Genomic DNA, 15,720 nt, shown 5'->3' on the forward strand with positions numbered 1-15,720 from the left:
ATCTTCCCAATCCAGGGATCAAACCCACATCTCCTACATTTCCTGCATTGGCAGGCGGATTCTTTACCACTGAGCTGCCTGGGAAGCGTACATGCCACCATACATCTGCCCAGAGCCACAGACCGTACACCACCAAGAGCGAGTCCTAAGGTAAACTATGGACTGTGGGTGAGAATGATGTGTTAATGAATCTTTTGAAAAGTAATAAATCAAGCATAAATAGTTTTTCTCTCTGTGAACATTTTAACACAGCTGCCAATTAGAAAGAAATGGAGAACGTTTCTAAACTTGAATTTTAAAGGAGAAAAATTAAAAAACAAGAAATTTAGGACTATATTCAGTTAACCACACTTTTAAAATATCTGAGGCATGGATTCGAACAGTGACTATGAAGATCAAAGTGCGTGAATGCCAGAGAATTTATGAAGAAACAAACTGTAAGAACTAGGGACCAGTTGGGTATGAAAGAAGTAACACAGACTTTTGGTTGGGTGGCATGTTCCAGGAGCAAACCTTAGGAAATGGCTAGGGTCCATACTATGAATGCTACCAAATTATTTGCTGAGGCCTCAGGTAACATCAGTTTTGTTCCTTTGATCCCTCCAATTTTTATCTATAAAATCAGAATTTTGCATGTACTGTATCCTTCCCACCCCTTAATGCTCTACTTTGAATCTCTGCAGAAAGAAAACTTTCCAAACGATTTTTCCTAACTATGACAACTCTTGTCAAGAGGATGACAGTTTTCACGAATGCTTCCTAGTCTTCATACTCCTCATTCTTTCTCATAGCTCTCATCAGGGGTAAGCAAATATTTTCCTTAAAGGGCCAGATAGTCAATACTTTAGGCTTTGTGGCTGATTCTGTTTCTGTTGGAACTGTGACTTTGAAGAATGAAAGCAGCCACAGGCAACATGTAAACAATGATAGTAGCTGTGTTCTAATAAAACTTCTTTATTTATGAAAATAGTTGTGGGCTCAATTTGGCCCTCAAGCCATAGTTTTCAACCTCTGACCTACATTGTTCTTTGCATTTTTAACTCATTCCCTGATAAAAATTTGAATAACTACCATATATTGAGTACAAAGTGTCAGGTACTATTCTAAGTGATTTACATATATTACCAGGTTATATTCTTACATCAACACTCTGCCATAGTTTATCACTCAGGATTCAGGATGGGAAAAATAAATTATTCTAGGTATTTCTGATATAAAGGAATGAAGCACATGCTTATAAATTCATTTGAAGAGCAGAAATAGGGGGATTGCTCTGAGGTTTGTTATTAAGGTCACACCCTCCTAGCTGTGATCCGGAGGGCAGAAAACTCTGCTGCCACCACTGCTATTGCTGCCACAGCTGTCTCATATTTGAGATCTGTTCAGAGAGGAACATGGAGTCAGCCCATGCAAAGCCCATGCAACCCACTTGTCAGCCCTCCCTTCTGCAGGCAGCTTGCTTCTGCCTCTGTCTCAAATCTCACACGTGTGCACATCCACAAGCCTAGCTGCAAGTCTGGAAAGTGTACTTTTATTTTTTTTGGAAAATGTACCTTTAGCTTTCCAACTTCTCCAACTAGAAGGAGGATGAAACGGAAGTAGGGAGGGCTTAAGTACCTAGCACAGATGGGCACTACCACTATTCTTATTTAAAGCCAAGTTGGAAAGAACTTCCTGCCATCTTTCCTTGACTTTCTTTATTCTAAGTAGACAAATTATTACAAGGAATTGCTTATCTGGTCACTTTCTCTTTGATACACTTGTTTTAATGACCTCTTTTTTTTTAATATTTCAAAACATGTATAAAAAGAATATTTTAAAGAATAAAATAGTGCTGATGAGTCTTTAAGAAATACTATTCTGCTTTTCATATGTTCGCATTCCCTACTTACGCTGAACTTTTAAGCTGAAGATCAAATCTGGACATTTTTGTAATCAGTTTTGAAATCTGGTGCTTATATATAGCTGTTAAAAATGTATTTTAACATGTAGCCCTTCAATATTCCTGGTGGCTCAGACAGTAAAGAGTCTGCCTGCAGTGCAGGAGATCAGGGTTTAATCCCTGGCAGGGGAAAATCCCCTGGAGAAGGAAATGGCAACCCACTCCAAAATCCTTGCCTGGAAAACTCCATGGATGGAGGAGCCTGGCAGGCTACAGTCCATGGGGTCTCAAAGAGTCGGACCTGACCGAGCGACTTCACTTTCTTCAATATCCACTCGAATCCGTATTATTCATTCTTATCTGAGTTGCTGTATTGTCTTGATGGTTGTTGTTGTTTGTTGTTATTCAGTTGTAAGTTGTATCCAACTCTTGAGACCGCAAGAACTATAGCCCACCAGGGTCCTCTGTCCATGGAGTTTCCCAGGCAAGAATACTAGAATAGGTTGTCATGCCCTCCTCCAGGGGATCTTTCCAACCCAGGAATCAAACTCGCATCTGCTGCTTTGGCAGGTGGATTCTTTACCACTGAGAAAACATGGAAGTTGATCATACTCATCTCTGCCAGCAACCGTCTATATCCTCATTGCAAAATTAAAAATTTGAAAATAAATAAATAAAATAAAATTTGTTTTCGTGGATTAAGAGAGATTATAAAAGGGGCTAAATTGGGTGTCTCCTGAGACCTAAGTACGTAATTTGATAGTCTATAAAACCCATACTTTACTGATACTCCCTCAGCCCTTCCATCAGGCACAGATATCACTCCCTCCTTTGTATACCTGATGCACAATACAAATTCAACAAATGCTGGATAAATACACAAAAATGCATCATGTATAAACCAGGTTTTTTAGTTAACTTTATCCTATGCTATATACTGCCCTTAAGATCATGAACTTTTTAAGTCCATAATTTGGATCATATCTTTCACATTTTTATGCCTCTTCCTTTTACCTCCTATTATAATACTGAGAATACAGGAAGTGCTTAATAAATATTCATTGACTGAATCAATAGTTTTGAAATAAGATACACAACTATCAATGATTAACCTCAAATATTAACTGGTAATATTTATAGTTTAAAACTACTTTATTAAAGAAACAATTTAAAAGAGAAATACAATGAAAGAACAATTCAGTAATATCCCAATAACCTAAAGACAACCAATAATTGATTTTTATTCTTTTTTTCTATCCCTAAACTCTTGGTTAAAAAAAATAATTGCACTAACAGAAAGAGACTCACAGAAAACAAATTCATGGTTGCCAGAGTGGGGGCACTTTGGGAAGGTCATGTATACGCTGCTATATTTAAAATGGATATCCAACAAAAACCTACTGCAGAACACATGGAACTCTGCTCAATGTTATGTACCAGCCTGGATGGGAGCAGGGTTTGTGGGAGAATGGATACACGCATACGTATTGCTGAGTCCCTTCACTGTTCACCTGAAACTGTCACAACATTGCTAACCAGCTAAACCCCAATACATAAGGTTTCTGGTGTTAAAAAAATCAATAAAAAGCAATTGTACTCATGAATAAAATTAGTATCCTTCTTTTTTCACTTATACTTAATAATCATTTTGGTATTGTGATGAGTTTTTATTTTCAAAAACTGTATTACAGTGTATGCAGAGGATAGCTCCAGCCTCTAGGGCAGTGTGATATTAACTTTTTGTGTCAACTTGACTGGGTCAAGGGCTGCCCAGGTTAGACATTATTTCTGGGTACGGCAGTGAGGTACAGATGAGATTAGCATTTGAATCAGTAGACTCAGGAAAATAGATAGCTCACTGCAATGTGGATGGGCATCATTCAATCCACTGAAGGTCTGAATAGAACAAAAAGAAGGAGCAAGGAGGATTTCCTGCCTTTTGCCTCCTACCTGGCTGCTTGAGCTCGAACATCTGTCTTCTCCTGCCCTTGGACTAGGATTTACACCATCCATTCCTCTGGCCCTCAAGCCTTCAGGGATTCAGACTGGATTTCAACACTGGCTTTCCTGTGTTTCTCAGTTTCCATAATCATGTAAGCCAACTCCTCATAATAAACTCTTCCCTGTATACACACACATATACACACACAGAATCAATTTCTGTTTCTCTGGAGAACTCTGACAGTATCTGTCACATAGTGAGCACTCAATAAATTAATAAATGAATGGTAAATATTAATTACATTCCTAAAATATTTATAATTTTATAGGTGAGAAATGGAAACTTCTTTGATGTTTGAAACTTACTAGTGAGGATGAATAAATATGTTTATTGATCAACTGTTTTTCTCAATTGTGATTTTTTTCATACTTTTTGTATATTTATCTGTCAGATCCTTGATTTTAATGAACTCATTACAATTGTAACTTACTAATAAAATGTTTGTGACTTTTGTTCCTACAATTTTTGTTGTTGTTCAGTCGCTCAGTTGTGTCCGACCCTTTATTCCTAAATAGATGTCTTCAAATTTAGGAAACAACTGGCAAAATAAAGGCAAATTTGTAATAACAGAAAGATAAGTACAAGCAGGAACAAAAGTTAGTTCAAATATTGGTTGATGCCATCTAGTGGAAAAGTGATTTTAACATCTCTCTCTCTCTGAATCAGAGATTCCCAAATATCAATGCCCCAAATTTGGCATTTATGGGACTTTACTGAAATATATACTCTAGCCTCTCCTCTGCCTGTGTTTTCTAACTCCCTTAATGTATATGATAACCCAAGAGTTGTGCTTCAATATTATCCATATTGTAAAGTATAAATTTGGATTCCCAGTGGTATACGATACTTTCCTTTTTCATCAGAACTTTCTCCAGCTTCCTCACAATTGGGGATTATGCTGCTCTGATAACATTCTTTAAATGTGTACTCTGCGGCTTCTCTGGTAGCTCAGTGGTAAACGATCTGTCTGCCCATGGGTTTGATCCCTGACCCAGGAAGATCCCCCATGCTGCGAAGCAACTAAGTCCGTGCACCACATCTACTGAGCCTGGGCTCTAGAGCCCGGGAGCTGCAACCACTGAGCCCACGGGCTGCAACTGCCGAAGCCCGCACGCCCGAGGGCCCGGGCTCCACAAGAGAAGCCACCGCGATGAGAAGTCTGAGTACCCCAACGAGACAGTAGCCCCCGCTTGCCACAACTAGAGAAAAGCACAGCCAAAAACACACAAATGAATAAACAAATATTTTAAAAATGTGTACTCCGTGCTAGCCCCTATGCTAACTGCTTTCCTTGTATTGATACTGCTCTATTTAATCCCCTCAACAACTCTAATAAGGTAAGTATTATTATTATACTATTTTACAGAGGATAAGATTGAAGCAGGGAATTTCCCAAGGTCACATAGCTAATATGGTACCTGAGTCCAGATCTCTGTGATGGGAATAGCCATGCTAGCTGGAGAAAGCATCAGTGACTTTACAATTCTATACTGTCACCTGTTTTCAGCTTTGTATACTACATGCAGAAATGAGTTAGATTCCTTAATCATCAAGGGCTGTTTAGGGAAATTTTACAACTTAATATTTACATGGTTTGGACTAAGGCTTTAACACTCAGATGTTCCTCAAATACTGGATGTTGATTTGGGGTGTTCCAAATTTAAAGACATTTTCAATATTTTGCTTTCACTCTCCATTTTTCCAATACTAATATAAATTAAACTGATCTGCTTTAAACCTTCTATATGGATGAAAACTGAAACTAACTTATTTATAACTGGCTCAGTTCAGTTCAGTCGCTCAGTCATGCCCGACTCTGCACCCCCATGAATCGCAGCACGCCAGGATTCCCTGCTGCTGCTAAGTCACCTCAGTCATGTCCGACTCTGTGTGACCCCATAGACGGCAGCCCACCAGGCTCCCCCGTCCCTGGGATTCTCTAGGCAAGAATACTGGAGTGGATTGCCATTTCCTTCTCCAATGCATGAAAGTGAAAAGTGAAAGTGAAGTCCTTCGGTCATGTCCGACTCTTAGCAACCCCATGGACTGTAGCCTTCCAGGCTCCTCCGTCCACGGGATTCTCCAGGCAAGAGTACTGGAGTGGGTTGCCATTGGCCAGGCCTCCCTGTCCATCACCAACTCCGGGAGTTCACCCAAACTCATGTGCATCGAGTCATTAGAAAACCCAGTTGATCGCAATCTATCAGCCACGTGAGGTGAATTGAAGCTAATGAAGCTTGTTGTAAGCATGGGTGCCTGGCCCTATCCCACAGGGGTCAAGGTTCTGGCCTGCATAGCCGGGCCTGAGATCATTCAATGCTGGCAGAAGTCAACCTCTGTGTCCCCATATCTCGCTGAAAGTTATCTTTCCTATAGTTCACTCCTTCCCTAGGTATCAACTAACTACACCTGAAAAATTAATTCCTACTACTGCCCTAGTAGGAAATAATGGGAAGGTAACATAGGGACTTTACAATAGGCCCTCTTAAGGCTACATACCTGACAACTGCCTAGATTGAAGTCTTTTGAGCATTAGTGAACACAGTATCAAATAATGTAAAGAATTCTTAAAATAGAGTGAAAAAACAAAATGTTTCTCCACTTTTTGCTGAGAGGAAGAGAAATTTGAAAATATAATCTTGTATTTGTGTCTCTATATATTCCTCACTTCCACCTCTGCTGCTGCTGCTGCTGCTGCTGCTGCTGCTGCTGCTGCTAAGTCGCTTCAGTCGTGTCCGACTCTGTGCGACCCCATAGACAGCAGCCCACCAGGCTCCCCTGTCCCTGGGATTCTCCAGGCAAGAACACTGGAGTGGGTTGCCATTTCCTTCTCCAATGCATGAAAGTGAAAAGTGAATGTGAAGTGTCTCAGTCGTGTTCCACTTCACGACCCCATGGACTGCAGCCTACCAGGCTCCTCCGTCCATGGGATTTTCCAGGCAAGAGTACTGGAGTGGGGTGCCATCGCCTTTTCCGACTTCCACCTCTACCTCTGAGGAACTCCAAGTGTGAATTGGTAAAGCCCTTTTGAACTGTGGTGTTGGAGAAGACTCTTGAGAGTCCCTTGGACTGCAAGGAGATCCAACCAGTCTGTCCTAAAGGAGGTCAGTCCTGGGTGTTTTTTGGAAGGAATGATGCTGAAGCTGAAACTCCAGTACGCTGGCCATCTCATGCAAAGAGTTGACTCACTGGAAAAGACTCTGATGCTGGGAGGGATTGGGGGCAGGAGGAGAAGGGGCGACAGAGGATGAGATGGCTGGATGGCATCACAGACTCGATGTACGTGAGTTTGAGTGAACTTAGGGAGTTGCTGATGAACAGGGAGGCCTGGCGTGCTGTGATTCATGGGGTCGCAAAGAGTCGGACACGACTGAGCTACTAAACTGAACTGAATGACATGAGAAAAGGTTATTTACCAAAAAACAGGGAAAAGAATGATGAGTAACAAAGAATCTCCTAGTACACTGAACTAGGAAGAATCGAGAAAAATAAAAATAATTGTAGATAACATTGAGAATTTGTCCCAGGCAACAATTAATTTTCTAAGTGCTCTTTGCATGCATTTGCACATGGGGATTAAATTAGGTAAGTGAAGTAGGTACAATTATTAATCTTATTATACAAATAAGGAAGCAGGACTTAGGGCATTTGCTGGAGTCATACAACTAGCAAACTGTGAACCCCAGAGCCCAAGAACTTACCTACTGCACTATAAGAAACTGATCAAATCTGCGTCATTTCCTGGGAGACTAAGAGGCAAACATGGGGTGAAAAATCCATTGAATTGTTCACTCATTTAACTAACAGACGCAGTTACATAAACTTCCGTAAGTTTCCAAGCTCATTTATAGAAGCAGATTAATTGTGCTACTGTTATGCCACTGAGTTCAGGGTGAGTTCCCCTGGACATCTTAGAGGTTAAAAGGACTAAGCCAATCTTTTCAGATTCTTAATTTTTTTTTAATGAAAGAATTGAAAAAAAAAAAACAAAACCAGACACCGAAGTTACAGGAACCTTGGTAAAGATTTTATAAAAACAAAGTAATGTTTTTTAACATACCCAATATGACAGCGTGCTTGAAACCTCATTTTGGTGATAACCGCGTAGGTCCAAGAGTCACTGTGTGACTTTGAGGTCCGGCCACTTGCTTCTTGGCAACCCTGTGACAGGCTCCGGTGAAAACTCAAGTCACCCCCACTTAAGCATTGTTTTTTCTTTCTAATTTGCAAAGGCACAGGAACAGCTCCAAGACTCAGGAGCCTGTCAACTACCAAGCGGTGTCGTGGGAAAAGCAGTCGCGGCCTCGGAACGCCCTCGGAACCAAAGCGCTGGTCTCCACCTGTCGGGGACAGCGTTTCCAGAGCACCGGGGGGCGGGGCCGGGCCGGTGGGGCTGGATTCACTGGAATCGATTAGAGCTGCCCGGGTGGCCGAGGGCGCGCAGAGGCCGGGTCGCGGCTGCCAGACCATGCTGAGCGGAGTGTGCGCCCGGCTCGCGTCAGCGCTGCGAGGGACACGCGCGCCGCCGTCCGCGGTCGCCCTGAGGTGTCTGCACGCGTCCAGCTCGCGGCCGTCCGCAGACAAGAGCGAGAGGACGGAGAAACCGCCCCGCGCCTTCGACCAGGCCTTGCTGGAGTTCCTGGTGTGTCCGCTCTCCAAGAAGCCGCTCAGGTGAGATTCGCTCGCTGCGGGTTTTCCTTCGTGGCCTCGGTCGAGGGGAGTGGACAGATAGACCGCATGGCCGTTTACAGCCACTGAGGAGTCTTAGGTGACTCTGGGTATTCTTCGCTGCCATTTTTTGGACCTGGGCCCGCCAGCTCCCAAGTCTTCCCTCTGCGCGGGGAAGGGAGACAGGAGACCAGAGGGGAACCGAGGCCTCTGAAGCCAAACCGCCGACTCGCAGGCTTGGGTCGAGGCGCACGTAGGTTAGTCACTGGCTGCGCATTAGAATCGCCAGTTGCTGCTGCTGTGTTCAGTCGTGTCCGACTCTGCGACCCTGTGGACTGTAGCCCACCATGCTCCTCTGCCTACGGAATTTTCCAGTCGAGAAGATTGGGGTGGGTTACCATTTCCTCCTCCAGGGGCTCTTCCCCACCGAGGGCTCGAACCCGTGTGTCCTGTCTCCTGCATTGCTGGCAGATTTCCAGGCACCACCCAGGCCGGGGCGAATTGGAAGCCTGGAGGCGGGGCCTGAGCAATTGTGTGTTTTCTAAACGGAACCGCAAGTGTTTCTCACGTAGAGCCAAGTTTATGAACTATTGGAAACCCAAGGCATTCAGATTTTTAAACCAAGATGATGAAAAATGTAGTAGCCTCCAGATTCTTGGGAAAATGCCATGTACGACCTTAAGCATGTAAACTACGTGTGCTTCCCTTTGGCTTTTAGTTCTCAACTAGTTATGGGTTTTTCTGTTTTGTTTTGTTTTTAAGGCCTTCTGAACCTTTAACCCAGAGTCTTGAGGATAAACAGCCCTACTGTCTCAGGCTACTAAAACTGAACATTCACAACACTAGTAAACACCGAGATGTTCTCAGTAGCAGTCTTTGGGTGGTAGATTGCTAGTAATCTTTTTCATCTTTTTCATTTCTCTTTCTGAATGTTTTTCATAATGAACATATTGCTCATTCAGTTTTCTTAAACCTTGAAATTACTACTTGATCTGCTTTTTGGCTATTTATGTAAATAGCACACTCGCAGAGGTAACATTCTGAAGTTTCCTCATTTTTGCCCTCTCTTCCTCAGACTTGTGTATTTTGACTTTTCAGTGGTTTCCTTTTTAATGGGTCAATAAGGCTGCTCTATTAAGCATGTATTCTAAAAGGAAGAAGTTGAAATTTCCTCTAGTGTCTGTTCTAATAGTAAAATAACGGGGATTGTTTGGGGTTGAAAAGAGTAATGAAGGAATATTTGGATGAAAAGGGCAAGATCTTTTCTGACTGGTATTTTTAAAAAATTAAGGCATAGCTTGAGGATAAAGTGAAAAAAGAAAATGAGAGAAACTGACTAAAATGGGAACAATTAAGAGATTTATTTTCTAAGAGAAATAGTTCAATTGGCTATTACTGCTTTTAAAATGAAAAGCAGTCTAATTCTGCTTTTCTTGGATTAACTCCATGTTTAGAATTGGATAAATGTTACTGTTCATTGAACATCAAGCTCTTCCAAGCATTTTGTTTTCCATGATTCATTTTGTTTTTTTTCCCCCCTCAGATATGAAGCATCGACAAATGAATTGATTAATGAAGAGTTAGGAATAGCCTATCCAATTATTGATGGGATTCCTAATATGATACCACAGGCAGCTAGGATGACACATCAAAATAAGAAGCAAGAAGAAGTGGAGCAGCATTAGATCATACTTAAAAACAACACACACAACAATCTAAATACCACCTACCTTTTAAAAAGTCAGAGTGGCGGGTGATAAGTGGAGGAGAAGGATGTTTCTGTCTCTTCCGACGCTGACTGTTCTGATTCCACTGGTGTCTTTGGCAGGACTGTTTTACTCAGCCTCTGTGGAAGAAGACTTCCCTCAGGGCTGCACTAGCACCACCAGTCTGTGCTTTTACAGTCTGCTCTTGCCGATTACCGTACCTGTTTATGTGTTCTTCCACCTTTGGACTTGGATGGGTATTAAACTCTTCAGGCATAATTAACGCAGCCAGAGCCAAGATGGTATATGCTAAAGATATGCTTGATGCCTGTCTCTGAAGGCTTGTCCACATGGGAATACTGGGAAACCCGCTTAATTTGCAGGAAAGATGCTTTGCCTAGCTTTCTGTCAGGGGTCTAAGGTCTATGAGAGGCTTAAGCTGCAGAGGCATGTTTATTGTATTTTGGTTCTGCCCTTGTTTTTTGAAGGTTCTCATTTATACCTGGGGTATCAGAAGGAACATTTCAACAAAGTGTCTTGTTGGAAATTAACAGCCCCAACCATCACTTGATGGCTTATCCCATTCATAATTAAAAGTTACTATTTTGAAATTTTACGTTTATTTTAGATTCAAAGGCTTTGGTAATGTCACATGTTAACGATGACTAATTCCGAAGGAGCTATGTTGGAGTAGTTGTAGAGAAATGCATTTGAACTAATGTGTTGTAAAACTATAATAAAATGGAAATTTCATGGACTTGCCAAAATTCTGAGTTTTTAAAATCACCATCATTTCTTTGGCATCAAATGCTTAATTTTAATAAAATAATAAATAAAAAGATATTGACACTTGCCGTAAAGCAATTTGCTATTTTGTGTTTTCTCCCCCTTCTTTGGTCACAAGAGTGTGATTCTAAGAAAGGGGAAATGTAAAATATTCCGAATTTCAAACTATAGGCTATGTTTAGAGAGACAACTAACCTAAAGTAGAAAAATTTCCCAGGAAAATATGTGCTTCTGGGAGTAGAGGTGGGGTTGAAAGACTTGAAAATGGCTGATTGTGTCCTAGAGTTTAATGTTATGCCTCACATTTCAGTTCCTTTTCCTGCCATGGACCTATTTAGCAGTACTGAGAGCATGAGCATTTGACATATTAATAGTTCCTGACTTTCCAGAACTTTCAACAAGACTGATTAGTAACTATTTCAGAGGTGCAATATGTTTCAGTAGTTACCCGAAAGAAACCTAAGAACTGAATATAACTTTGATTCTAAATAGAATCTTAAAGCAGTTTAACAGAAACTTTAGATAGTGATTCTTCTCCTTCAAAAGAAAATTAAAATGAGTTTAGATGTGTTTTCTATTGCATGAGTTCAATGTGTATACTCTAGTGCAGTTTTGTTTTAAAAATTACTCTTCTGGCAATATACAGATAACGCAGAGACTGAATGAGGGGCCCATCACTTTTGGAAGTGGTTTTACTCTTTAATTTGCTCTAAATTTCACTGTGCTCAGTGTAAATGAAACAATTCTGATAAAACAAGCACTGTATTCTGAAAAGTCAGTTTTAGCTTTTTCAAGCTAAGCCTTTTACCGTATTAGAGGAAACTGAGTAGCAAAGCCCTGGGGGCCTACAGTAGGCACTCCATCCTTTCACTAGTATTTATGTAGCAGTCATTTGTGTAGTACAAACTATAGGTACAATTCTAAACATTACACAAAATCTCATAATCTAAGGGGTAGGGTGGGTAATATAACGATTTTACAGATAAGGAAACTAAAGCACACAGATTAAATGGTTCACCCAGAGTAATGGACAATAACTGAAGTTGAAACCACTCGGGAATGCAGTTTTGGTCTGTCTTCTGAATCACTGTAATAGTACTGCTTTATTTTGAGCAAACTCATCCTTTCTATTTTCAGGAAAAATAGAATGAGGTGTCAAAATGCTTGGACTCTTAGCCAAGCCTGATGACCTTTGTGTTTTCCTAAGTATATTGTTGCACTGTAAACCCATCATGGAAATCCTGCCTGATTCTTTCACTGATTGGAACTCTTCCGCACTCATTCCCACCCACAGCCCCAGTAATGAGCTGACCTCACAATGGTGGGACCTCTTGCCTCCTCAGACCTCTTAGCAAGACTGTGTTCCCTACTGTCCTCACTACATCACTGGCAGGGATCATCTTTAAGACCTATGAATAAGCTCCTTGCCACCAACTTTGTAAGTGGGAATTTTCCACCCTGAGGGAGCAAGAAAGGACTTGTGACCTACTTTACCTTTTCATTTTCTTCCATTCCTGCAGAGTGGGCTTTTAAGGAAGCCTCTCTGAACTTCAAATTCTGCCCATCTGTGACAGGGAAATGATACCAACTTTCAGGCCTTGTAGGAGTTTTAAATGAGGCAGGAAATACAAAATTACCTGTTACAGCCAAAGACACAGTAGATTCTCATTACTATGTGTAGTTATGGAGGGAAAGTCCTGTTCCCTTTTCTGTTTTGGCCAGGTTACTGAAATTCTCCGTTTGTAAGTGGCCGCTGTTTTCTGCACAAGCCACTAGGTGGCACTCCCAGCCAACTCACTGGCAGGTAAGCTCTCAGGACACTGAAAGACTAGTTGGGACATTGAGCTAGACAGCCACATCCCACAAACTTTGTTCACTTTGATGGCATGTACTGGACAGCTATGATAGCTGCAGTGAATCCTGACAAATGATGGAATAACCCATGCAGAGAGGGAGGCAGAACTGAAGACAGGAGGTGAGGAAGCAGCAGGGGTAGGGGTGGGATGAGACAAGGGTTCCAAGCAGAAGAAGAACCATGTATGAAAACAGGACTGTGGCCTGTTGAGGAAACTGAGCCAGTCACAAGTGACCAGAACATGGTACACTGTATATGCAAGGCCGTGGGGGGGGGACCAGCAGGCACATCAGGTTGGATTTTTGAACTAGAATAACCGTGTTAATGAAACTGAACATTATTGCTTGATTTTAAAATTGTTTTGCTGTATGCAGCTGATAAACACTTCCTAGAAAAAGGAAAAAACACATGCAAATTTGCAGGTGTTTTGTGTGTTACGGACCCCTACTGTGGCAAGTGCTTACATTTGCACTAGTACAGTAGCCACCAGTCACATGTAGACACTGAACACTTGAAATGTGGCTAGTATGACTAGAATTTTAAATCTCAGTTAAGTAGCTACAAATTACTGGACAGCATAGCCCAACACTGTTTCTTCCATTACTACCAATGAAAGTTCTCTCTTCAAAATTCAACAACTAAACCTTATCTACAGCAGGGAGTCCATCTTCTTCAACAGTACAGATCTACTTAGGTTTCTGTGTGCATACCAAGTGGCTTCAGTTGTGTCTCTTTGCGACCCTAAGGACTGTAGCCTGCCAGGCTCCTCCACCCATAGAATTCTCCAGGCAAGAGTACTGGAGTGGGCTGCCGTGCCCTCTTCCAGGGCATCTTCCCGACCCAGGGATCAAACCCATGTCTCCGTAGTCTTCTGCACTGGCAGGCAGGTTCTTTACCACTAGCGCCACCTGGGAAGCCCGTCTAGGTCTCTAGCCTTACAGAAAGTTCTACTGGACAGTGTTGGTCTAGATGCAGGGAGACCAGCTGAGAGAGGACTGCAGTGATGGGACAGGAGATGATAAGAGCCTGAACTAAAGCATCGGCAGTGGGCTTAGAGGAAGATGAAGAACAAGATCGTCAAAACCTGATTTTTTCAAATGTGGGGGTGAATAAGAGGGAAGAAGGGAAGATGGTTGAAGGAGGTGTTAGTGGTACCAGAATACAGGCTGCAGAATGCAGGGAAAATGATCATATTCTTAAACATGCTGAGATGAAGGAGCTGGGAAGCATGCAGGTAGACACAGGCTACGTAGGAAAAGCGGCTGTCGTGCTGTATCGTCAGTTCCTGTCGGACAGAGAGAGATCTGGGTATCATGAGCCTGGAAATAATGACTGATGCCAGAGCAACGAGAAGGAATATGTGTAGAGTGAGAAACGATGACCAGACGAGCACTTAAGGTCAGAAAGTAAAAGAGAAGCATGCAAAAGAAATGGGAAAGCAGCCACGAAAAAGAAAGCCTAGCAGTTGAGGAGAAAGGAGTCAACAGTTTCAAATGCAATAAATACATTTAAGATAGAAATGTGCAAGTTTCCATTGAAATTTGCAACAAGAAAGTCATCTAGGTAACTAGAGCAGTTGAGAGGGAAAAGAACCACTTACGCCCTGGACAAACTACCCAGACATTTATGAGAAGAAACCCTGCTGTCTCAATGCACTGTTTCTCAATGCACTTGTTTTAACAGCCTAATCCATATCGCTGCCAATACATTTTACAAGCAAAAACAGGAATTCTAAAAAAGCAAGTGAACACAATGAACAGTCAGCAAGATTTTTATGTTAAGTTTTAAGTTAATTTTATTTTTGAAAATATTTCCCAAAAGGGGTAAAGAGTGTGAGGTAGGTCAGCCAAATCCTCTGCTGTTATTGATGGCCACTTGGAGTGCTTCTTCTACTCTTTCCATTGTAGAATATTTAGGGAGGTAGAGGACACTAAAACATGTCTGTGCTCTTATGGGATCTTTCTCATTCAAAGTCTCAGGACAGCAAAATGTTATTTTCATGTTCTTTACACCTTTTACTTGAATTCTGTCAGTTCCTGTAAGAAACACTAAAAAAAAGAAGAAAAATCAGTGCTATCTGCTTCACAGAAACCAAAATTTATATAGAGAAAATATGTTTATTCAAAAACATTAATTGAGGGCCCATGTGCTTTGGACTGCATTGGGGGCCATTGTTAGGACCAAGTCTGACACAGTCACTGCCCTTAAGCAACTTACAGTCTGGTTGGGAATATTAAATTCTTGGGCAGGAAAAGACAGAGAAAAATAAAAAGGGTGTAAGACAGCCCCAGAGATGCCATGGAATTAGTCCCTCATGAGCGTAAATGCCATGGCAGAGCAGGGAGAGAATTAGGGGTAACCGGGAGGACTTCCAGTTCAAAGACTGGAAAGGTAGGCTGGGTTTCTGCAAAAATCTGAATACCTTTCAACATCCATGTTATCCAAAGAAAAAAGGAGATAAATGTTCCTTAAAAATAAGTAAGGAAACTGAGTAAGAAAATGAGAGAGGCAATCATCAAGCAAGTCTCAGGAAAAAAACTCAGTTCAGTTCAGTCACTCAGTCGTGTCCGACTCGGTGACCCCATGGACTGCAGTACACCAGGCTTCCCTGTCCATCACCAACTCCCAGAGCTCACTCAAACTCATGTCCATAGAGTCAGTGTGCCATCCAACCATCTCATCTTCTGTCATCCCCTTCTCCTCCCACCTTCAATCTTTCCCAGCATCAGGGTCTTTTAAAATGAGTCAGTTCTTCCCATCAGGTGGCCAATGTATTGGAGGTTCAGCAGCAGTATTAGTCCTTCCAGTGAATATTCAAGAC

The 15,720-nt window shown here is 41.8% G+C and overlaps 4 protein-coding genes across 5 annotated transcripts in view; 2 read left to right on the plus strand and 2 right to left on the minus strand.

The window, feature by feature from the left end:
* The window catches only part of LOC132659934 (uncharacterized), a 47,572-nt gene extending 39,159 nt beyond the window's left edge, over nt 1-8,413 (minus strand). The window contains exons 1-2 of one of the 2 annotated variants that reach the window (XM_060416903.1): nt 7,945-8,413; nt 3,638-4,005 (exon numbers count right to left, since the gene is read on the minus strand). In XM_060416903.1, coding sequence (XP_060272886.1) covers nt 3,972-4,005; nt 7,945-8,354 — 444 coding nt within the window. In that variant the 5' untranslated portion in view covers nt 8,355-8,413 and the 3' untranslated portion in view covers nt 3,638-3,971. Of the gene's footprint in view, nt 1-3,637; nt 4,006-7,944 lie in introns of those variants that run through there. The other variant, XM_060416901.1, reaches the window with a different exon arrangement.
* PYURF (PIGY upstream open reading frame) lies at nt 8,289-11,015 on the plus strand. The gene is made up of 2 exons (XM_004009711.6): nt 8,289-8,555; nt 10,096-11,015. The coding sequence occupies exons 1-2, from the start codon at nt 8,353-8,355 to the stop codon at nt 10,235-10,237; spliced, it is 345 nt and encodes a 114-aa protein (XP_004009760.1). The 5' UTR covers nt 8,289-8,352; the 3' UTR covers nt 10,238-11,015.
* Nucleotides 10,218-11,118, plus strand: PIGY (phosphatidylinositol glycan anchor biosynthesis class Y). The gene has a single exon (XM_042251258.2). The coding sequence runs from the start codon at nt 10,326-10,328 to the stop codon at nt 10,539-10,541; it is 216 nt and encodes a 71-aa protein (XP_042107192.1). The 5' UTR covers nt 10,218-10,325; the 3' UTR covers nt 10,542-11,118.
* Nucleotides 11,119-14,668: 3,550 nt separating this feature from the next.
* Nucleotides 14,669-15,720, minus strand: part of HERC5 (HECT and RLD domain containing E3 ubiquitin protein ligase 5) — a 47,319-nt gene continuing 46,267 nt past the window's right edge. The window contains exon 23 of the mRNA XM_012179691.5: nt 14,669-14,947. Within this exon, the coding sequence (XP_012035081.1) occupies nt 14,742-14,947 (206 nt within the window). The 3' untranslated portion in view covers nt 14,669-14,741. The remainder of the gene's footprint in view (nt 14,948-15,720) is intronic.

The sequence above is a fragment of the Ovis aries genome, chromosome 6, assembly GCF_016772045.2.
Source record: "Ovis aries strain OAR_USU_Benz2616 breed Rambouillet chromosome 6, ARS-UI_Ramb_v3.0, whole genome shotgun sequence".
In the NCBI taxonomy this organism is placed as follows: Eukaryota; Metazoa; Chordata; class Mammalia; order Artiodactyla; family Bovidae; genus Ovis; species Ovis aries.